At 42.4% G+C, this 24,167-nt stretch overlaps 1 protein-coding gene across 3 annotated transcripts in view; it reads left to right on the top strand.

Moving 5' to 3' along the window:
• Positions 1-24,167, top strand: part of PRKCB (protein kinase C beta) — a 350,360-nt gene that overhangs the window by 235,702 nt on the left and 90,491 nt on the right. For all 3 annotated transcript variants that reach the window (XM_090277733.1, XM_090277732.1, XM_090277731.1), the window contains exons 6-9: positions 6,798-6,954; positions 8,123-8,257; positions 13,624-13,720; positions 23,489-23,635. In XM_090277733.1, the coding sequence (XP_090133859.1) occupies positions 6,798-6,954; positions 8,123-8,257; positions 13,624-13,720; positions 23,489-23,635 (536 nt within the window). The remainder of the gene's footprint in view (positions 1-6,797; positions 6,955-8,122; positions 8,258-13,623; positions 13,721-23,488; positions 23,636-24,167) is intronic.

The following is a 24,167-nucleotide window of genomic DNA, read 5'->3' as shown; positions in this document are numbered from 1 at the left end:
GTTCCCTTATGAACCAAATAAATGAATGAGTAAAAGAGAACCAGAGGCATAGTATCACCAAGAGTTCTTGGTGCAGACCATGAGTTTTAAAGCATCACTCTGCACACTCAATTATTGCTCTGTAGTCTTTGGGAAGCAGGATGGGGTCCCTGAAGGTTAGGACAATGGATTCTTGAAGGCCATAGGTACACAACTAATAAAAGGATGCATTCTCTTTGTAATAAATTCAGAGTGTGAAAGATAAGGCTATAAAGTCTCTTATGCCCACAACCTCCGAACCAGGTTTCTTTACCTCTTCCCCATATGTAACCATTACTTAAAATCAATTTTGGGTATATCCTTTCATATTCTTTTCTGTATTTTTACTTCCATATATGACCTTGTAGAAAAGTTTTTTTTATTGTAACTTTCTCTTGAAGATTTGGAGGACCTTATTTTTTATAACTTTTTATTTTGACATAATCTCAAAATTAGAAAAAAGTTGCAAGAATAGTACAAGGAACAATCTATATATTCTTTACCTAATTTACCAATTGTTTATATTTTGCCTGATTTGGTTTATCACTCTTCATTAAATATTTATATATATATATATGTATATATGTTTTTTTGAGCCACTTGAGTTAGAATAATGGTGCCATTTACCCCTAAATACTTCAGTGTGTCTTTCCCAAGACAAGGACATTCTCTTACATATGCATAGGACAAGTATGCAAATCAGGAAATGTAGCATCAACCCATGCTAACATATAGTCCAGATCCAGATTCATCAATTGAACTGCTGATGTCCTCAGACCTTTTTCTTAAACAAAGAGGCATTCAGTATGTTGTAATCATCTGTCTTCATCTTGCTACTTTCTTCAACATGTTAGTGCACATAGATAGCCCAAACTTATGAACAGGTGCACAGTATTTGACAGTATGCATGTGCTGTAGATTATGTACCCCTCTACTATTGATGGGCACTCAAGGTATGTCTTATTCTTATCATTGCAAACATCCTCAAACATACCTGAATGTTAGTAGGTGTTGTTTTGAGTAGCTGTTCTGAGGACACTGGTGAGGACAAATAAAGACTCCTGATATACCTTCAAAAGGAATTTAAAAAGAGAAGATCATGAGTAGCACAATGTGAGATAAAGGCATTAAAACAGCACAGTTATTCAGACTTTCCCAATAATACCTGTAGTTGAATCTTTTTTGGAGAGAGTCAGGGGAGAGTAGGAAATTTGGTGAAGAACAATTCTTAGGAAAATAGTTAACATTAGAGCTTTCTTTTTCATGGATTCAGCACTGTCTTAGGTAACTTTGACCAGGTAACTTATTGTCTTTAAAGACTCTGATGGAAACAGCCAGACCTTACCTCTCTCCCACCCAGCTTCATGTCTGAGGCAAGCAGTGTTCTCTGGAACAGGACACTTGTCTCTTGTACCTTTAGCAAATTTCCACCAGTGGTGGGAGTGGGATGGGGAGGAGGTTGCTATTTCTGCTTTGTGTGAAGAAGCATTTTGTGCCATCTGGGCTAGCTGGATTTCAACCAAGATAGTAAAGAAACATTTATCAAGAAAAATCAAAGTCAGTCTTGCCAAGTGTGGTCTAGGGACATGCTTTATTGATACATCTGTGGCTCTCTTGCCACAGGACTTTGAAAAGCTTTAAGAGGGACAGGCCTTTGGATCTTAGCCTGTAGCTACTGTCAACTGCTCATGATACAGCAGTCATAGCAGCCACAGCTCTAGGAGCTGGAATGCCACCAGTCCCAGAACCAATTACACTCCATTCCTTTCCAGAGAAGTTTTTGGCACTTGTAGAGGACAGACCCAAAAAGGACAGAAGTAGAAGAAAGGATCCATAAGGTTTGGGAGAGACATGGAGTCATGCCTCAATTTAGAGGTGTTCAGTTCAAAGGAAGTAGCTGCCCAAGGAGAGGTCATTTTAAATCATTAGTTGTGAGATTGGCTCAAGCATACAGCACACTCTTGTTGTGCAAAGCACACTGTGGAAGAGCCATGAAGTCTTAAACTCACAACAGAAGCACGTTCTCCCATGACTGTCTTGTGGTATCAGTTCCTAAGATGGGGAAGGGTTGTGGCCTTAGCAGAGAAAAGAAAGATGAGCTATTTCCACTTGCGTATGTGTTGCCAATCAACCAGGCAACAGTTCCTGGTGCTTAAGAGCATCTCAGTTGTGAGTTTATGTGGCCTACTATGTGATAGATGTGCCATTTTAAGATCCCAGCCTAGAAACTGACATATGGTAGTTTTCTTGGAAGGCTTAAAAAATGGGGTTGTAATTCTATGGCAGCAATTTTCAACCTTTTTCTTTTCATGGCATATGTAAACTAATTACTAAAATTCTGTAGCACACCAAAAAATATCATTTTTTTGGCCAATCTAACAAAAAATAGGTATAATTTTGATTCATTCACACTGGACAGCTATTGTGTTGGCTGTCATTTTTTATTTGACAGTGTAAGGGAAAAGTGTCAATGACCCTTGCATGCTTTAAAATTTTGATTTTTAAAGATTGTATTTATTTTTAGAGAGAGGGGAAGGGAGGGAGAGAAGCATCTATCGGTTGCCTCTTGCATGCCTCCAACTAGGGATCTGGCCTGCAATACAGGCATGTGCCCTGACCAGGAATTGAACTGGTGAGTTTTTGGTTTGAGGGACAATGCCCAACCCACTGAGCCATGCCAGTCAGGGCCATGTTTTAAAAATTCCTGTGGCACACTAGTGTGTCTGCCCTGGCACACTGGTTGAAAATTGCTGTTCTATGGGGAAAATGCATGGACATCCTAAGAAATTATATCATGTATAAAAAACTTTAACACGTGCTCTATGAGCATCACCTGGGAACTTGTTAGAAAAACAGATGAACAGGTCTCATTCTAGACTTATTGAATCAGAATCTGTGGGTAGGGGTGGGTGCTGGGAGTCTGTCTCACAGCCCTGTGGTTGGCTCTCCTGCATGCTAGGATATGGGAGGCACTCTTCGAAGCGTTCAAATGCAAAGGTTAGATGCATTATTCTCATGACGAGAAATCACAAGAGGTTCTGTTTGATATGAGTACATTTGGAAATGGCTAAATCTTCCTAATATAAATGCACAAATGTAGTGAAAGAGGGCAGTGAGTGATGATTGATGATGATGATGATGAAGAAGAAGAAGAAGAAGAAATAGTGGCAATATAGCTAGCATTTATCGACTATTCTTTAGGTTGCAGGTTCTGTGCCAAACATGTATATTCCCTATCTGATTGTACTCCTGTAACAATCCAATGAGTTATATATTATCTCCATCTTATCAGTCAAGAAACTGAGGTGCAAAAATATGAAGTAATCGTAGACAAGAGGCAGACTCCAGCACCTTATTATATCCCTGTATCCACACGCTGTACAATATGGCTACTGTGTCATGAGAAATCAACTATACCTTGACTAAATTGGTTTTATATCTTCCTTGGCGACAGGATCAACATCTTATATTGTCCTCTGTATCTCCATTGCCCATCAGAATATCTAAAACATAATAGGGACCTCTGCTTATTGAGCTTAACTGAGTCAAAGGAAACATGCTTGCTTCCGATGCAAGAAGGAGATGCAATCTGAAAGCTGAACTGGAGCATGAATTCAACCTGTGGACAAATGGAAGCAAGTGACATCATGCTAGAGTGCAGAAAAAAGTCAGTGCAGAGTAACTTACAGTTTGTATCCTCAGGTCCTTGGTCACTCATTTGACAGCCACCAAGTCCTTTCTCATCTCATTTATTCAGACCCAACCCCTTACTAGCAGTATGATCGTAGGCAAGTCAGATGGGGTTGGTTTTCCCCCTCCAGTCATGGTCAGCTATTTGAATGTAGGAAAATAAAGGGAAGATATTTGAATTTAACTAGGACTGGGGTTTTGTCAGATAAATAAAATGGAAAGAAAGATTAGCAAGGGAGTTGAGGTTGTTTTCAAGAGAGTAATTATAATGCACCATAAATTCTAATCTGGACTGAATGGAGTAGAGGACAGAGGGAATGGGAGATAGAGGAAATTTATGGATCTCAGTGGACTGATTGGTCGTAAAAGACTTGTTGCTGTAGAGTACTAGAGTCAATGAACTGGAAAAATAGGAAGTGGTGTAAGCAAGACCCTGGAATACATGAAATTGAATTGAGAAAGTGGTGTTATTTCTGGGATTATAAGCAAGCTCCAAGTTGGAGGTGACTGATGAGGTGGAAGCAAAGGATGCAGGAAGTAAGGGGCTGTTCTATTCTCTACTATGTGATATTCTATTTGTGTTATTTTATTGGACTTACGGAGCAGTTAGAAACAATGTTCAGTAATGTCAGTGGTCATGGATACCTGTCTTATTCCTGAATTTAATGGATCACATTTATCATTAACCATGCTGCTATTTCAGATAGCCTTTATCCTGTGAATGAAATTAGCTATTTCTAACTAATTGCAATGATCTTGTGGTTTTCTCTTTTGACCTATAAATATAATGACTATTTTAATAGTAGATATACTAAGGTTGAATCATCTTTGCATTCCTGCTAGGTGTCTTATATATTAGCCTTCTGGCAGATAGTTTGATTCAATCTGCTACTGCTATATTAATTTGGAATTTTCTATCATAAGTGAAAAGGTTGGTACTGTATCCTTAAGATCTGTACAACTTCCATTTTCTCGTCTCCTTCCCCTGGCTACTTATGTTACTGGTTTTAGAATCGACTCCTAATTAACTTCTTCCTATTTCTCCAATCTGATGTCTTATTCCACCTTAACATGGCCAACATCTACATTGCCTACCCTATGCTTTCTCTCCTTCTCTAAGCTGGTCTTATAGCCTCTTTTATGCAGAGTGTTCTTGACTGAGGGTGGTGCCAATATTTTTCCAGTCTTCTCTCTATGGGCTCTTTGGATACTGGGTATGGGTGCTACATGCGTGATGGTTGTACCTTGGTTTAGTGGACAACTTTTTCTTTCTCTTTTAGCTTTTCCTTTTTGATGAATTGAGGTAAAACTTCACATAATATAAAATTAGCCATTTTTTAATATAAAGAACTTATATATCTCAACACCAAGAAGACAGACAACCCAATTAAAAAATGGGCAAAGGACCTGAACAAACACTTCTCCAAAGAGGACATACAGAGGGTCCATAGGCATATGAAAGAATGCTCAACATCACTAGCCATCAGAGAGATGCAAATAAAAACCACAAGGAGATACCACTTCACACCAGTCAGAATGGTCATCATAAATAAATCAACAAACAACAAATGCTGGCAAGGATGTGGAGAAACGGGAACCCTACTGCACTGTTGGTGGGAATGCAGACTGGTGCAGCCACTATGGAAAACAGCATGGAATTTCCTCAGAAAACTAAAAATGGAACTATCTTTTGAACCAGCGATTCCACTACTAGGATTATACCCGAAGAATCCTGAAACGCCAATTCAAAAGAACCTATGCACCACTATGTTCAGAGCAGCACTATTAACAATAGCTAAGTGCTGGAAAAGCCTAAGTGCCCATCTGTAGATGAGTGGATCAAAAAACTGTGGTACATTTACACAATGAAATACTATGCAACAGAGAGAAAGAAGGGGCTCCTGCCATTTGCAATAACATGGATGGAACTAGAGAGAATTATGCTTAGTGAAATAAGCCAGGCAAAGAAAGAAAAATACCATATGATAACACCTAATATAGGAAACTAATGAACAACACAAACATGTGCAAAATTGAACCAGAGGCATATAAACAAGGAGCAGACTGACAGTTACTAGGGGGTAGTGGGGAGGGAAAGAAGGGGGGAAAGTAGGGGAAGGGTCTAGTCAAGGAACTAGTATAAATAACCCATGGACATGTACAATGAAGTGGGGAATGACTGTGGGAGAAGGGATGGACTGGGTAGAGGGGAGCAATGGGGGAAAAAGTGGGATAACTATAATAGAAAAACAATAAATAAGTAAAAAATAATAAATAAATAAATTATAATCTGAAAAAAACCAAACCAAACAATCAATAAATAAAACAGATGGTATTGAAAAAAAATTAATCAATTTAAAGTCTCATTCAGTGGCATTTAGTACAGTCACAATATTGCACACACAATCATCGTCTCTCTATTTCCAAGAATTTTTTATCACCTGTAAAGGAAACCATATACCTATTTAGTAGTCACTCTTCATTCTCTCTCTGCCCCACTCCTCCAGCACTGCTAGTCTGCTTTCTTTCTGTGAGATTTACCTGCTCTGGATGTTTCATATCAGTGGAATCACATAATATGTGACCTTTTGTGTCAGGCTGCACAAATGTTTATAGCAGCACTACTCACAATAGCCAAAAAGTGGGAACAACCCAAATATTGATCAGGTGGTGAATGGGTAAACAAAATTTGGTATATCCATATAATGGAATGTTACTCAGTGAAGCACTGACACAGGCTACCATGTGGATGAACCTGTAAAACAACACACTAAACGAAAGAAGCCAATCTTCCTCGTAGTCTTTGTGGAAGACGAGTTTAGGGGACTTACAGTTCATCTTGGGGGTAGAGTGGGGAGAGCATTAAGAAAGTCTGAAATGAATTTTAAACCAATTTAAATCTATTTTAAACCACATCTTATCAGTTTCTCTCACTTTGGGTGCTTTTTAGCTATTGATGTTAATAAATTAAAATTCTCATTAAGTAAATGTGATTTCAAGAACCCTTCCACAGGCTCCGTAGCCTTTGCTGGTTGGTGCTGAAACGTTTGGGGCGCTATCAATGCTGAAACTGTTTTTTCTTTTTTCAGTAAGAGATGCTAAAAACCTTGTACCTATGGACCCCAATGGCTTGTCAGATCCCTATGTGAAACTGAAACTCATTCCTGACCCCAAAAGTGAGAGCAAACAGAAGACCAAAACGATCAAGTGCTCCCTCAACCCCGAGTGGAATGAGACATTCAGATTGTAAGTTGAAAGTATTGCAGCCCAGCATGAGGGTAGACCACCTGAGATCCGGGAGTTCCTCTCCCAGCCTCTGTTTCTTTCCCTCCCTCCTGCCCACCTAAACCTCCCTCCCTCCCTCCCTTCCATACCCACTCTTTCCTTCTTCTTCCCCTTTCCATCTGCATTTTTGTATTACAAGCCAAGTAAATATTGGATCCTATTTTTTTCTAATACAGTTGAAAATGTCTGGTGTGGGGGAATGGGTGGCATAGAAAATAGTGCGATGTGTTGCTAGGTGAAGGCAAGTTGTGGAAAGCTCAGGGTCTCTGCAAACCCATAGGGTATAGTGATCACCTTTCTAGGGCTGAGTTTGTGGAAAATGCTGGGCCTGCAGCCTGCTGGGAGCTCCTGCCAGCAGGGCCTTGCCTGGCTGGTGCTCCGAAAACCTGGGGATTGCTTTTTGATACACCTGGGCCAACAAGTGTTAGTGATATCAGCTGATTTTTATTGAGTATATACTATGTATAACAAGCACTGCAGTAAGTGATCTAGCTCCATTGGTCACATAATCCCATTTTATCAATGGGGCTTAGAGAATGTGCCCAACATCCCATAGCAAATACAGGGTAGAGTGAGTCAGCCTTTGACAGTCTGACTTGAGAGGCCACAGGCCAAAAGCATGATTCCTTGAGGATAGCCTCATCCGCTCTTTCCTCTCTCAAGGAAAATTTGGAGGCCCATTTCAGCCAGAACCAAGGAGATGCCTCAGAATATACAATTTCCCCCAGACCAGCACCAACAAGACTTTCTTTCACCCATTTCCCCAGCCTTACCTAACCCACATGTGCAAACACCCACACAGTTACATAATTGACATCCATATTTCTTATAGTGAGAGATTTCCAGAACACCACAAGCCCTATTAGGACATAAGGATGGCAACAGAAGTAGCTAGCACTGCCCCTCTCAGAGCTGGCCTGGGCCCTCTGCCTGTTTAAGCCACAGGCTGTCAAACAGAAAAAGCTCTTCCTCCCTGGGGAGCTCGCCTGGGATAGAAACAGAATATATTTATTGAGACAGCTTATAATCTTTAAAAATTCCTACCTTTGGGTCTTGTCCTCTTGTATGTTTCATCTGCTTGAGAAACCACTGTAACCTTACTGACTTCTCCCTTTGTTCCTCCCTACAGCCAGCTGAAAGAATCAGACAAAGACAGGAGACTCTCTGTGGAGATTTGGGATTGGGATCTAACCAGCCGGAACGACTTCATGGGATCTCTGTCGTTTGGGATTTCTGAACTGCAGAAAGCTGGTGTTGATGGCTGGTAAGGAAGATTTCCCTTTTGTAATACAGACAACTTGGTCCATCAAATGTGGGCTCAAGACGACATTCCTTTTCCTCCTAAAAGTGAAATACTGAAGCAATCACAAAGTGATGGCTGATAGATTGGATTGGCCTCACAGATGTTTTATTTTGTCCTCATACTGAAAAACAAACAAACAAACAATTAATTGCCAATATTTAAAAAATCAGGACATTTCCCATTAAAACTGAACTTCTGTCTTGAAAAGCCAGAAAAATCTGAGCACACAGTCAAATGAGAACAGTTGAAGTGTTAATGTCCCCTTGAGTAATTTTGTATTTGCCAGTCCCCGTCATTCTCTATCGTTTTACTCTGGCCCCACTTCACATAGAATTATATGGCCTCACTGGCTCATGGTCACTAGAGTGGCTCTCACAATTTACCCAAAAGACATGTGCTTTCCATTGCTAGATTTTGACTGTCTTTAGGAAGATTCTCCTTCATTGGGACTGCTTCCAAGCCTGGCCGTATAAGTCCTGGGGCTTGCTGGCAGGGTCAGCACACTGTCTCCTTTATTCTGGAGTAAAAAACCCCTGCCCAATATACCCAGCAAAGAGGCTTGGGTCAGCCTCCTTGGCAACCATTTGTTTTCCAGTTGTCTGAGTAAGAGTCAGAATAGACAGTCCAACCTGGAGCTGTTGGTTTGGGAGAGTGGGGGTTAGTGGCTGCTCTCTCTGATCTCTTTAAGAGAAGTGCTCTCATTTCTGTATGGTCTCACTCAGGGCCTTTTCAGTTACAAGCAAAATCCAATCAAAATCAAACTGATTTAGCAAGAGCCTTATCTCTCCTCTGTATTTATCAGGGGCTTTTATTCAAATATGTACTGAGTGTCTACCCCGTTCTTGTCACTAGAGGTGTGTCGAGTGTGAGACAGACATGCTCTTATGGAGCTGAGCTTCTAGAAGGAGAAGATAGACCTTGAAGGGGAAATTACACAGATAACTAATCAGTGACATCATCAGACATGTGAAGAGGACAGAAGCCCAGAGTACAAATAATAATAATAATAATAAGGTGTCTTAAAGCACAATTCAAAAATGGTTAAAAATATAATTCTCCTAAGACAAGAATTTGTCAAAGTTTTCCTTAGCTCACGAGTGAGGAAACCAGGAAGAGGAAATGGCTGATTCCAAAGGTTTGTATGTCAGTAGACAATGGACTGCTGAAATAACTGTGAAGTTAGAGATAAAATCGGCTCCTAAATGGAGCGAAGAAATCACAGCCTTGGAGGTGATCTGATCTGGCAGACTAGAGGAACAAAATCTCACCTTGGTTTTCTGTTAACATTTAGCTTTGCAGAGTTGGGAGACCACCTGGGCCCGCTGGGTTGTGAATAAGTAATAGTATTGTGAGGAAGGTGAGAACTAATTAGGCAGTGCTGCTCTAGCATGGTATTAAAAGGTCACACCATCATCTTGTTGCCTTTTCCCCAAGTTTTGGATAATTTTTCTTAACATATGGATGATTTAACTTTGCACACTCCCCCATCACCACTCACAGATTTAGTGTTCTGTCCTCTTTAAATCAGGCATAAAAAGGTTAAGAAGAAGAATACATGATCCCCATGAGGTATAAGTGAGACAGGAGAGAATGTAATAATAATAATTATAAAAACAATAACTACCACTTATTAACTCTTACTAGATTGCTGGCACTAGGCTGATAACTTTCTGAGTTTTGGGAGTCACATTGACACAACACTAATCAGATGCATGGAAAAAACCTAGCTTCTTTATTTTCTATAATGGACCTTGTGCAGTTTCGTGACCTCATGGTGGTTGAGGACAAGGGGTCTGGCACTGCATGTGGTGTCTTCTGACCTACACTGCTGCAGTGGCCGATCCTGCCTGGTCCCAACCAGCATTGGGGCACCATTCTGGCTTCATACTGGAGTCCCTATCCCTGGCCTGTTGTCTTTGGTTGGGAGGTCCTTCCACACCGTGTCCTCTTTGTCCCACCACCAGGCCACTGCCAGGCCCCACCCACTCAGCACTTCCATGACCTGTCATTTCTGAGCCTCCTGCATGAAGAGCCAGGAGCATGGTCTCAGAGTCCTCCTTTCCAACCCGCAGTTGCTGTTGCTGACACTCTGGCCTCTACATAGGTCTCTACCCAGGGCCCCGTGAGGAGGCAGGCAAAGCCCTTCTGCTTTCATCCGATCCTCTCCCTTCTCCTGCCAGCGGTTCTCCAGGCCCCTAGGGGCAGGGCTGTCTCCACAGGGGCCACATCCCTCTTCTTGGCCCAATGCCTGGCTTTCTACTCCCTTGAGGCATATAGCAGAGTGTATCCAGGACAAAGTGGCTTAATGGTAAGGGATGACACACCAGGACTAAGTCCCAAATATTACTGCATTTACACTTATATCACCCTTTCATTCTCTCAGTAGTTCTGGGTGGGGCATTGTTCCTGGGGTCAGAGTAGCTAAGCAATGTGTGAGGAGAACACGTCTCATAAGTGACAGAGCTGGAGTTCAGGGCCAGGTCATTGCAATGTCAGAGTCTATGCACATACACACCCCACTCTGCCTCCTGGGAACAAGGGCTGGGAGAGGCCTGGAGGGCAGAAAAAGAGGTTTTGACCTTGGCGCTCTCCTAACTGGGCGAATGCTTTGTGACCTGTGGCAAATTATATCACCTCTCTATACTTTGGCCATATCAGTAGATATAATTCCATTCACCAGAGATCATTAGAGCAACCCCCCCATCCACATTTTAGGATAGTTGTGAGGTTGATGAAATTACAGTTGGGAGGATACTTTTGCAAAATAAAATCTCTCTTCAGATTTTGCAGATCAAGTCCTCTTCAGATTTAGGGCCAAAACATTTCTAATGCTGTCTTAACCCTAAATGTATCAAATTCTAGAAATTTGGATTCTTGTCCCAGGAATTCTTTTAACACCATGTGTTCTATGATAAGTCACACATCTTCTCTGAGACTCAGTTTCCCCATCTAGGTGAGCCCTCCTAGCTGTTCTGTGTGCTGTGATGTGAGGCCATGTGGCCGAGGCAACAGAAGCAGCTGTGAAAGCTCCCAGATGTGGAGCACCAGCCTCAGGCCCCTCATCTGCTGCTTTGCCACTAGTTCTGTGTCTGCTGTCAAGTTCTCTTCTTTGTTTTTAATTCTATTTATGATGTCTCCTTTCTTTCACCTTGCTTTCCAGAGATTTGTCTGTTTTATTGTTGTTTTTGGTACTTTTCTCCCTGAAGGATCAGCAGTGGGATTTGTGTGTCAATTTTGTGTTTCTTTTTTCTCTTTTCCTGTAGGTTAGTTTTGTGGTTGTCTTCAGATTTCAGTTGAATATTTTGCTAATTTGTTTTTCCTCTCTTAACTTTCTCTGCTCTTTAAAAGTAATGAAAAATAATAATGAGCAACCATTGGAGGGAATAAATATTTCCTCCAAGTTTTGACATGTTACATTCTAGCTTTTGTTGCTTACTCAAGGTCTGCAGTGTATTTACAATTTCATTTCCAACGTGCTTTTACAGTAGCCCCTCTTATTCATAGATAGAACCCCAGTGGGAACCTGGAACCCCAGATACTACTGAGCCCTGTATATGCTATGTTTTTTCCTGTACACATACCTGTTCACTTAAAGGAACCACCTTACAGCTTCACTTTGGCATATCCAAATTGCCAGCTTTACTACCCTTGTGCTTTAGGGCCATTATTAAATGAAATATGGGCGGCTTATGAATATAAGCGCTGTGATACTGGGACAGTTGATCTGATAACCAAGATGGCATTTATAGTGTGGATACACTGGAGGAAAGGATGAGTCACATCCGGGCCTGCTTGCTGACTTCCTGTTTTAACAAGGAAGGTGGGCACTGGTCTCAGAGCCTTTGGTAAGCTACACCATCAATTTGGACTTGGGTAGCATTGAGTTGTATATGTGTATATTTTTACAGCCACTTTCTTCTTGTAACAAGTGATGTTGACCTTCTTTACAAGAGATATCAAGTGTCCTTTCAAAGTGAATTTATTATTAAAACAGAGACAATTTAATGAAAAGCATTAGTTCATAATATCCAGTTTTAGCAAAATCCACAAAGGTGAATAGTTTGCCAAGCACTACTCCATGTCCTCTTACTATGACTTTAATTTGAGGCAATCTCCCGAGGTCCCTGCTGTGTGGAGAACAACCTTCTTGACTGCTAGCAAAGATACAGATGTTCTCTAATTTTTGTATTTCTTTTTGTAATTTCAGTGGGGATTTGGAAGGACAGAATTAAATATTAAATGTGGCGGCTCAGATTGTCATCTCTGCTTTGAATTACCAAGCCCCTATTTTTAGAAGCTGCCTAGGATGATTTGTGAGTGGAGAAAAAAGTTGTGATGAAAATTGTAAATTTTAGTTAGTTAGGAAGCCTCTTTTGAGAGTGAGGAGTTTGGGGATCATTTCCCTCCCTGCTCCCCTCATTGACCTGAATGCCTGCGGAATGTTCCTTTTCTTTCTTCACTTTCATCTCATAGACTAGGTGGAAACATCTTGGTGGTCAGAAAAATAACTGAAGCCATCATGTCTATTATAATGATATTAATATCAGTGATGATGATGGTGGTGCCATTTATTGAACACTTGCTAAGTGCCAGGCTCTGTGCTTATCATTTTATATGCATCATCATATCTTGGCTTCACAATGATTCTATGAAAAGAGGCTTTTATTCCAATTAAAGAAGGGAAAAATCAAGACCCAAAAGAACCTAACCAACTTCTCTGAGGAGATCCTAGAAGGCAAAGGTAGAGGTGATATTTGGACCCAGACATGGTTGGACTTCAGGATTCGTGTGCCTATCACAAAGGGAATCCATGTCGCACAAGGTCAAGCACTTCGGAAAGGCTTCTGCAGAGAAAAACAGCATCATGGGGTTAAGTTCACAGTCATCCAAATGCCTAAGGGCCAGGACAGCCCGCTGGGTGTGTGTATAAAATAAAAGATACTTACAATGCTGGGGAATGTGACAGGAAGACACAGGCAGCAGAGGTCTTCATAGTGTTCTTCCAGAATAAGAGAACACTTAATGGACAAAAATATAGGTGAAAATGTACAGTATTGAATGATATAGCTAAGACCATTGTGTTTTGTGTGTCGGGGGCGGGGAGAGTTGCATCCTATAAGCACAGAATATACATCTTTCTGATGTCCATAGAATACTTACAAAAATAAAAATATATAGCATACCTGGCTACAAACACACACCCACACTCCAAAACAAAAAAAAACCCTCAACATGTTATATAAACCAGAGCTTTTCCTAGGCTTCCTTCTCTTATTCTACCAACAAAATAGTGATGGAATTTGTCCTCACCCCTTGTCTTCCTTTAGGTTTAAGCTGCTGAGTCAGGAAGAGGGCGAGTACTTCAATGTGCCCGTGCCACCAGAAGGAGGCGAGGGCAATGAGGAACTACGGCAGAAATTTGAGGTGAGATATCTTCCTTTCTGCATCAATGGAAACTGGTTGAGCCTGCCTCTGTGCCTATTTTCCCATATATGGTGTGTTTTCTACCAACGTCTTTCATGGTTCTGTGCCTTTGCAATGTTCTGTCTCCTGGAAAACTCCTATTTATCCTTCAAGACCTCAGTTTAGTGTTCCCTGCCTTGTGAAGTCATCCCCACTTCTCTGTCTTCATTCATATTTAGACCTTTTCTTGAAAGTGTTCACTCACTGCCCAGGTCATTTGTTAGTGGCTTGGACTGGGATGGTAGTTATGGTAAAAAAAATTGAACAGAATAGTGATATATTTTGGAGGGTGAGTCAACTAGGTTTGTGGACGGCTGGAATCTGGATTTGGATGTGTTGGTGGGATGGTGCTGTACTGTTGAAAAATGGAATTCACGGTGCTGGTGACTTAATGAAATATCTGTGGGTGTATCTTTTGAAGCATAAGAGCCCTGACCTTGGCTCTGACCTTTGGCTCTCGTGCTGATTTTGCTTCTTTCTCAGATAAACCCCTTCCCTTTTGCAGGGCCAAATAAACCCTGTTTTCATCTTTATGAGAGTAACTGGTATGTAGGACACATCTTTTACAAATAAAGCGTTTTTGCAAAATGGGTTTTAGTTCTTTCATTATTTGTGTACTGTGTACTGAGTGATTTTAAAGTTGTTTCATGAGGGAAAACATGATTTTGTTCATGTAAACTCAATATACTGAGTCTTATGGGAAAATTTCCAATTCCAGACAAGCAGTGATGATGGCCTACTAACTCTGAACAATGTATAAAATACCTAAAAACAAAATAGATTACCGTAATTGTTATTCATCAAGTAATCACATAAACAAATAAAAAGGTATGACAAGGCAAAGTTCTGTGGAAGAGAGGTCCCTGGTACTTTGAGAACATAAGAGGGAAATGTAACTTTGAGAGCACAGGAATGATGTTATTGAGGAAACAACAATGGAAATTAACCAAATAGTGAGGGGGAGAAAGCATTCCATTCAGAGAAGGCATCATGTGTAAAGACCCTGTGGTGGCGAGGAACAGCAGCTATGTGAGACTGACAGAAGGGCAGCGTGGGGAGAGCAGAGGGAGCCAAAGTTGAGTTTGAGCAAGGCCGGGGAGGGAGGAGGAGGTCTGAGTTGAAGGGCTGTGCTAACCTCGACAAGGATTGTGTTATTTATTTCAAGAGCCATGTTAGTTTCCTCCTGAACTTGACAGAAATAGCACTTGAGTGGTGACCCTTGTCTTGAGCCTGTGCCCTCCACAAAACCTGGTCTGTGGTGACGGTTCTGATGCAGTGGGATACCCCTTCATAGAACAAATAGAATAAGTAAGCATGCTGACCTTGAGCCTATGTATGAGTCATTCTCCACTGAACTTGGTGGCCGAGGGTCATTCCCATATACCTGGCTCAAGACTAAAGGAGTTGTTAGAAGGACTTCCCACCCAGTAGAGCTGAGAACTGGACACTGTTTGATAAAAACAAATCCTTCCAGAAAACATTTTCCATCTCTTCCCCTCACCTTCCTGATGACCTATCCATTTGCTGCTGTGGGTGAAAAAAACAAGGCCAGTATTTTCTTGTACAAAATGAAGTCTCAGTTGTGCAAAATGATTTCTTCTGTCCTAGTGCAGCTGAAGTGACATTTCAGGATACCAAGGAAAGTGTTTCCTACACGTACCGAGCATTTATCTGGGCCCGTTACTGGCTTGAAGTAAAGGGCTATTTTGTCTGCGTGCAACAAAATGTGTCCCCTTTACTTCTAGCAAGAGCCCGCAGATGCTTGTATATGCCTGGATTATAATCACTCCATACCACAGTTGTTGACTTAAAACAAGTTTCCGACAGACTGAAATTGTTCTCAGGCACATAGTGGAATTTCAGTTGACCTTGAACGTGAGAAATGAATCCCTGTGTAATAACCAATTAGTCCCCAGAATGACTCAGAAATTACTTTCAAGTCTCTTATGTAGAGAAATTCTGAGTGATGGTAAAACCAAGCTGCTGGAAATGGGGTAATAGAATTTCACAGTAGGGTGAGTGGGGTGCAGTTACTATGCGTGATTCATCTTGGAAGGTCGGAGTGGGGCTCTGTTGGGGGTTTTCTTCTGACTGTGGGCTTCCTGATGGGCCAGGGAAAGGAAGCAACATTTTAGATATTTCAGAATGGGTTTTCTGACATTTTTCTTAAAAATTTCACAGAATTTTTAAATTTGATAAAATGCTGTCTATGTGCTATTTATTGTTTTAAGTAGTTTAGAACTATTAACTCATTCAATTCTCATGCCAGCTCTGAATGGTGTATGCTATTAACATCCCAATTTTTCTTTTACCAGTGAGGAAATTGAGGTCCAGAGAGGTTAAGCCACTTTCTTATATCCCATAGCAGATCATTGTCCTGCTCTGAGTGTCCCTAGCAGCAAGCTATAAGGATTCAAGTGCATGTTGTTTCTTTGGAGGAGATCCTAGGAGGCACCATAAAGTAGTGGGGAAGTAGTACAGGGAAAGAAAGGGTGTCAGAAAAACATGTTTTGTCAAGCAAGTTACCACTGTGGGTAACTGGGGTTTTGTCCTGCTGGGAGTTGAATGCTACAGGGTTTCCCAGTTGAGGGACAGGAAGCTGAAGTATCCACCTGCTCCCTTCACTTGTGGCTGAGGGTTGCTTCCAGGGGAATTAACTTGCCAGCACTTCCAACTTGCCATGCTCGTGGGCTGTGCTTCTCATGCAACCAGTCGATGAGTCCATAGACAGGGTCACAGATGTCCTGGATAAGCAGCCCAGGTGTAGAGAGGAGTGTCCCACAGGGTCTTGGTGGGACACCTGGGGGCAGATCTGTGCAGTGTAGCCTTTTCTGTAACAGTGGTTTCAGAGCCAGGTTGCTTGGCTTTGAATCCCAGCTCTACACTCTCCTTGCTGAGTACCTTAGACAAGTTACTTGATATCTCTGAGCTTTTAATTCTTCATCTGTAAAATGGGGAACTCAGCACTTCTGACCTCTAAGGTTGTGTGAGGATTGAATGAGATCATGCGCTTAGAACAGCATCTGGCATGTCATGACATTCAAATGTCAGGTTGTCGTTGTCATTATCAGCTCCCCCTTGAAGTAAATAAAGCTCAGGATATACTCCTGGGCTTGTCAAGGTCTGCTTATGGGTCAGGGACTCCTAGCCCCCATAGCTGGGTACAGGGGGGCTATGGGAGCTCCTTGAAGAGGTGGGGGTGGCAGAGGCAGAGGAGTCTAACTTAAACCAGGACAGGTGTTAGTCATCTGAAATGAAGCCCCGCAGGCTGGCTGCTGAGATACATTCATCCTCCCCAGCACAGTCTGGATGCAGGCAGAGCTTTCTGCTCAGAAGTGAAGTCTATTTGTTTTTTCTTTGAACACTGGGTTCTAGGCCTCTAAATCACAGACACGAGAAGGCAACCATTAGTTTGTTCCTGTTTCTCAAGACATATCCAACCCAGCAAGACTAAGGATAATTTTAATTTGGGCCTCAATTTTAAAATGTTTGATTTGATGGAGAACCTGCTAGGCATGAGGTTATTGATATCGACCAATGGCTGTTGGTGCCAATTCAGTGCCAACAGGCTTCCCCAATTTGGGATGCAGTGAAGAAGGAAGCTTTATTTGGTGCAGATACCTCAACAATGCTATAGTCTGCTTTGCTCCACAGTGGTCTGCTCCATACTGGTCTGCTCTGTTGTGTTCTGGCAAGACATCTTTGGTGCTTCAGCTCTAGCCTGGGAAACGTAGTCTTTAGCCTTTGGCAGAAAGTCTGTTCTCTGAGCCAAAGGGAGCCAGCTTATATACCGAAGTCCCCACCCCTGGTCTCTGAGTGGTCTATCCTTATGCAAATTAGGACTCCAGATTCTCAGTTTGATTGGTCCAAAGGCACTGTCTTGACTGGTCAAAATAGGGCTGCTGTGATTGGTAAGAGCTGCATAGGTCTGATTGGATGGGGAATGACCTCCTTTATGAGGGCTGGCTCAGATGGCAGGAACACAGTGCAGGCAGGCAGGCATGCAGTTCCATTGTGGAGGCAGGCAGTTTATTGCAGAGGCTTCTTTGTGAAGTGTAATTTGCGTGAAAAGCCCCTGTGCAGAAATGGCTGCTAGGCTTCTGCTTATTTATTTATTTATTTATTTGAGCCCAGGTGGCCGCCCCTAGGAGACCTTTTTAGTTGGTGTCTTTTTTCTTAGGGTTCACACTGGGAATCATGGAACTTTCAGAGGGACATAGGACAGAGTTCTTGTCCTCCAAAGGCTCACTATATAGAGGGCACAAACTTAAATTTTTTTAGGAACCAGGCAGATAGTAAGAAGGAGGAAAAACTTGGTATAAGAGAGCAGGGTGTGTGGGGACTCTGGTAAACTAGAGAGAGCATGTCCCATCCAGAGGCATCATGCCTTACTGAATGGGGCTCAGTTTTGCCAGATTTACAGTAGTGCCCCATTATTTGTGGGTGATACATTCCAATACTCCCAGTGGATGCCTGAAACTGAATAGTACCAAACCATACACACACACACACACACACACACACACACACACACACATACATGTTTTTTCCTATACATGCATACACTTTATGGCTTCCATTGGCATATTCGAACTGCCAGCATTACTACTCTTTCATTTTGGGCCATTATTACCTAAAATTAAGATACTTGAACACAAGCACAGCAACACCACGACAGTTAATCTGATGACTGAGAAAGCTACTAAGGGAGTAACCAGTTGTAGTTTATACAACATGAAGATGCTGGACAAAGGATGATTCACATCCTGGGTGGAATAGAGTGCGGCTCATCACACTACTCAGAATGGTGTGTGATTTAAAATTTATGAACTGTTTCCTTTGAATTTTTATTTAATATTTTCAGACCACAACTGACTGTGGGTAACTGAAACCATGGAAAGCAAACTGCAGATAAGGGAGATTACTGTTTCTTTATAAGAAGCTTAGAATTGGATTTTTAGAGGACATCTGATTTTTAATAGTTGTCCACATATTTAAATATTAGAACAACATCAACACTGTGCATAACAGGCTGACAGAGCTATTAAACTTCTGATCTAACATTCTGTTTTAGTCTGTTCAGGTTGCTATAAAAAGTACCATAGGCTGAGTGGCTTAAACAACAAACATTTATTTTCTCACAGTTCTAGAGGTTGGGAAGTACAAGATCAAGGTGCCGGCAGATTCTGTGTCTGATGAGAGACTTCCTGGTTCATAGATAGCCACCTTCTCATTGTTCTCACACAGTGGAAGGAACGAGAGAGAACTCTCTTCAGAATCCCTTTATATAAGGGCACTAATTTCATTCATGAGGGCTCCACCCTCATGACCTAGTCACCTTGCAAAGGCCGTACCTCCAAATGCCATCATACCAGGGGTTAAGATTTCATCACATATTTATAAGACAAGACACATAAGCAAATTGGGATTAACTATGGAAAGAGGACTCTTGGCCTCAAATTCAGAGCAAAGTAAGTCACTTGCAAGACTAAGGGATGAAGCTATTGGCCACTTGCTTCTCCTTGAAGGACAGAAAAAGAAAATTTCCTTCAAGCAGTCAATTGGAGGAATTGGAAAGACTGAGCTCTTCAGTCATGTTTCTCTTGAAGGATGTGCTGGGACCTCCAGGTGGTGGGCATGAAGACCTAAGGACTTGGGTGGGGGCTGGGGACCAGGGACGATCAGGACTGGGATCTTCACAGGTTGAAGAATGGAGTGTGTGAATTGGATGAGTCCCGAATCAGGATTCAGAGAAGGTAAGAGACATAGTAGTAAATCAAGAAGATGATAAGGTGGGAAGGGAAGAAGGGGTTTGGGTCAAAACAACCTGGGCAGCCAAACTCTGGGTGCTGGAAAGTAAGACTGGGATGATGGGAGGACATGGCCCCAAAAGGCAATGCACCTTCTATTTTAGGCTCTTCTCTTATTTGCACTCTACCTAGTATCTCATGGTTTTAGCTACCCCCACTATGCCAGTAATCCCCAATCTCTGTCTCTGGTTCATGTATTATTTCTTAACCTCAGGTCCACATAGGCAACTCCTTACTGGGTATGTATAACTGGGTTGTCCCAGAGATGCTTAAATCCCAACATATCTTACTATAAAATAACTCGACCAAGTATTTTCAGGGCAGCTTTGTTAGTAGCCGAAAAGAGGATCAGCACAAACAATGAATATGGCACAGGAATGCCAAGGAACAAACTCCTGATTCATGCAGCAGCTGGGGTGAATTTCAACAATGTTATCATGAGCAAAAGAAGCCAAATGCAAAAGATTGCTTCCTTTGATACTTCACTGAAGTTGTGGGTTTTTCACACCATGCAATCCTCCCATTGTCTGCAGATACCAAGAAGGTGTCCTACAGTTTAATTCACTACCTAGACTTAGCACCGACCCCACAGGTTAAAAGATCAATCCCACAAGACTGCCCCCACTTGAGATGCCAATCACAAATAGCACGTCTCCAGGTTACCCATACTTCTGTCTGGGTTGGCTACAAATCAAGGGTTCCCAGGACCCCCTCCTCAGGATTAGTAAATTGCTCACAGGACTAAGGGGAACACTTGTTGTACTGGTTATTATGTGATAAAGGATACAGATGAACAGTTGGATGAAGAGCTACACCCAGCAAGGTCCAGAAGAGTCCCAAGTGTAGGAGCTTCTGTCCCTGTGGCATTGGGGTGCACCACCCTCCCTACTTGTGGATGTGTCCATCAACCCAGAAGTTCTGCAAACCACATAGTTTAGGGAATTTTATGAGACTTCATCATGTCAGCATGATCAATTATTCACTTAATCTCCAGCCCCAGAAGATAGGGGCTGAAAGTTCCAAGTTTCCAGTCATGGTTTGGTTCTTCTGGGACCAGCCTCCATCCAGGAGACATTCAGGAGCCCAACAAGAGTCCCTTTTTAGAAAAAAAAGATTCTGCTGTTACCCAAGAAATTCCAAGGGATTTAGGAGCTCTGTGCTAGGAACTGGAAACAAAGACCAAATAGTAGATCGAAAGCTGTTCCTAGCACCCCTATCACTGAGGAAATTCCACTGGTTTCAGGAGCTCTGTGTCAACAAAACCAGGAACAGAGACCAAATATATATTTATTGTTGTGTTGTGTCACATTCTATGACTATTTAGGTGAAAGTTCAAGAGCAAACAAAACTGACTTTTGAGAATGGAAGTCAGAACGGAGATTCCCTGTGTGGAAGGAGGACAGACTGGGAAGGGACCCAAGGGAACCTTCTGAGGGTGGTGGAAATGTGCTATATCTTGATTGGGGTCTGGGTTACTTGCGTGTATACATTTGTCAAAATTCACAGAACTGTACACCTAAGATTTATGCATTACACTGTATCCACCTCAACCTTTAAACAGTAGTAACAAAAAGAAAACAATGGTGAGTGCTTTGTCAATATGACAGACTGAACTGTACCAATGGGGAAGACATAGACCTTGAAGTTTTAAGCCACTATAGGAAAGGGGGACTCTCAATGACTCTAAAATCGGACAAGTCACTTCTTCTCTCCTTTTGGCCCACAGTTCCACTTGCCTCCCCTCCAGTTCTCATCTCAGTGGAAAGCACCACCATCCTCCCAGATGCTCAAAACAGAAGTAGAGTTGTCCTTCACTCCTGACCTCCCTCTCCCAATTGATATCCAGTCTGTCTCCCAAACAGGCCCACTTCATTCCCTCCACACTGCAGACGCCACACTCAGGCCTCTCCTTTTCTCACCTAGTTGAGTTGACTGTAGTCACTTCATAATGGTTTCCAAACTCGTCTCCTCTAAATGGGTCTCTTCACTAAACCCATAGTGGTCTTCTCAGTATGATAGGATCACACCACAGCCCTGTGAAAACCTTGTGTGCTCAGGATCAGCCCAAATTTCATGATGGGGTTTGCAAGGTCCTTCTGACCTTCTGGCTACATCCCAGACTATATCTGCCTTGCACTCTGTGGTCCGGCCAGACAGAACAACGTTTTAGTTCTTTGAATGTGTCTTGTTCTCTGGTCCCTAAAGACTTTCTGCTGCTGACTCCAAATTCATTTGGACACAGTACAGAGGGCCCAATTCCTCCTGGAATGCAAATTGTTTGAGCATCTCTATCTGCTTTGTGTTCTGATGGATCCTCCAAATGTAGGGCAATAACCGGCATGTAGCAGGCACTCAAGTATTTCTTGAATGAATGAGTGAATCTTCCATGATATTGAAAACCCTAGAAAGTTTTTTGTTGCTTCTTTGTCTTCAAAATGCATGTGAACAATGCAACAATTATAATGCCTACCATCCACTGAGCATCTCCTAAATGACAGGAATGGCACCAAGAACTTTGTAATACATTATCTCATATCATTAACTCATCTTCTTGAAAAGGTGACTGAAATTTAGAAAGGTTCATTCACCAAATGCAAGTAAGTGCCTCTCTGTACTGGGCAGCTCTCATGGAACCTGTGTTCTAGTGTGAGGAGAAAGACAGTAAGTTAAGAAACAAGTAAATATCTTGTTTGTAAGGTGGTGACAAGAGATGGAGAAAATAAGGTAAATAAGGGGAGGGAAATTGATGAGAGCTATTTCATTTTGGGCACTTGGGGAAGGGCTCTCTTACAGGTGAGGGAATTCAAATCAGGAAAGAGCTCCAGGCACAAAGGACAGCAAATGCAAAGGTCCTGGGGCAAGAGTGTGCTTGGTGCTTTCACAGAACAGCAATGAGGCCAATGTGATGACAAGGAGAAGGGGCTGAAATCAGAGAGTGCAGAGGGGCCAAGTTATATGTGGCCTTTGGTTGTTTCTCTGAGAGAGACAGGAAGGTCTGGGCTGTTGGGTGAAGTAACATTGTGAACTCAGGATCACAACCTCAGAGTTGGAATTGTAAACTGAGCTTTTAACACTACAAGTTGCTTACTCTTAGAAGCAAATCAGTTACAAGGTCCTGGTGGCTGTTGGTCTCCTATTCTCTCCTTGTTCAGGAACATTTGCTGCCATCTCAGTGCTTCTCACAGAACCAGGTCTAGCTCCCATTGTACTGAGGACACACATGGGCCTTGCTTGCCCATTCATTTGCCCATGGAGCCAGAAACTATTTGTTGTCAGGGAAATTGTGGAGAATGAGATAGAGTCTGTACCCTCGCAGTTTTCAGTGCACTGGGGAAAACAAGTGAACAGACAATTATCATCCAATATAAATTGGAAATGAAACTGGGGGTAATTAAGTTTGTGAAGGAAAGCAAGAGAATAGCTATCCACACAGCAGCAAGAGCACAGGCAACGGCCCTGGAGTGGGAGGTGAAAGAATGCAGCTGAATTGCAGGGAAGAAGGGTCTAAGAAGTGTGTTAACACTGAAACATTTTAAGCAGGTGGTGACTTGGTTGGGTATGAAGAAGTGGAAGCTTGCTCTGTTTGCTTATGAAGCCTGGTGTGGAGGAAACCAAGGTGGATTATCCAGATGAGAGGCGATAGCAGGTGATGTGGGTGGGGATGGAAAGAAGATGAATTCTAGAGGCGGCTAGGAGGAAAAAGTGACTGTGGTGAGCACATGAAGGCTAGAAGAGAATTGGGGGTGCCAAGGATGGCCTCCAGGGTTAGGCCTTGCAGAACAGATGTTGGCCATGTTTCTCACAGGGCTGGAAGTGGGGCGTGAGTGGCAGGAACCACAGCATGCAGTGTCTCTACATGTGTCTTCCTACAAAGGCATCCTTAAACCCTAATAATGTGTCTGTGTGCTTCCCCCTCCAGAGAGCCAAGATCAGCCAAGGAACGAAGGCTCCAGAAGAAAAGATGACCAACACCATAGCCAAATTTGACAACAATGGGAACAGGGACCGGATGAAGCTGAGTGATTTTAACTTCCTGATGGTGCTTGGGAAAGGCAGCTTTGGCAAGGTATATTGTGGCTGGGTGGCCGTACCTGCTTCAGAAGAATTGACTAACAAGGCAAATACATTTGCTGCTCATGTGGGGTTTACATTCCAGTGAGGGAGAGAGTAAAAAGTAAATAGCTCTACATTACAGTTTGTAATGGACACTGTGAAGGAAATGAATAGTGCTGTGCCACAGACAAATCAAGAGGGGACCCACTCTGATCATCTAAAGAGGTGACATGCAAACTGAGATGTGAGGATGAGAATGCGCCAGCCATGCATTCAAAGAGCTAGAAGAGAACAACATGTGCAAAGGTCCTGGGGTGGAGAGGGCTTGGCACATTCTAGGTACCATCAGAAGGTGTGGGGCCAAAATATCATGAGCAAGGGTGGCAGGAGGATGTGAGATTGCAGAGATGGGCAGGGTTTGACCATGCACAGTCTATGAGGTGTGATGGTGAGTTTGGAATTTATTCACAGTGCAATAGGAAGCCACTGAAAATTTTTAAGCAGAGAAATGACATGATCAGGTTTGCCTTTTGGAAAATATCACT

This window comes from Furipterus horrens, unplaced genomic scaffold (genome assembly GCF_987537825.1).
Source record: "Furipterus horrens unplaced genomic scaffold, mFurHor1.1.pri manual_scaffold_5, whole genome shotgun sequence".
Taxonomy (NCBI): domain Eukaryota; kingdom Metazoa; phylum Chordata; class Mammalia; order Chiroptera; family Furipteridae; genus Furipterus; species Furipterus horrens.
Note: the sequence above shows the minus strand (reverse complement) of the source record. Positions and strands in the feature narration are given on the sequence as shown.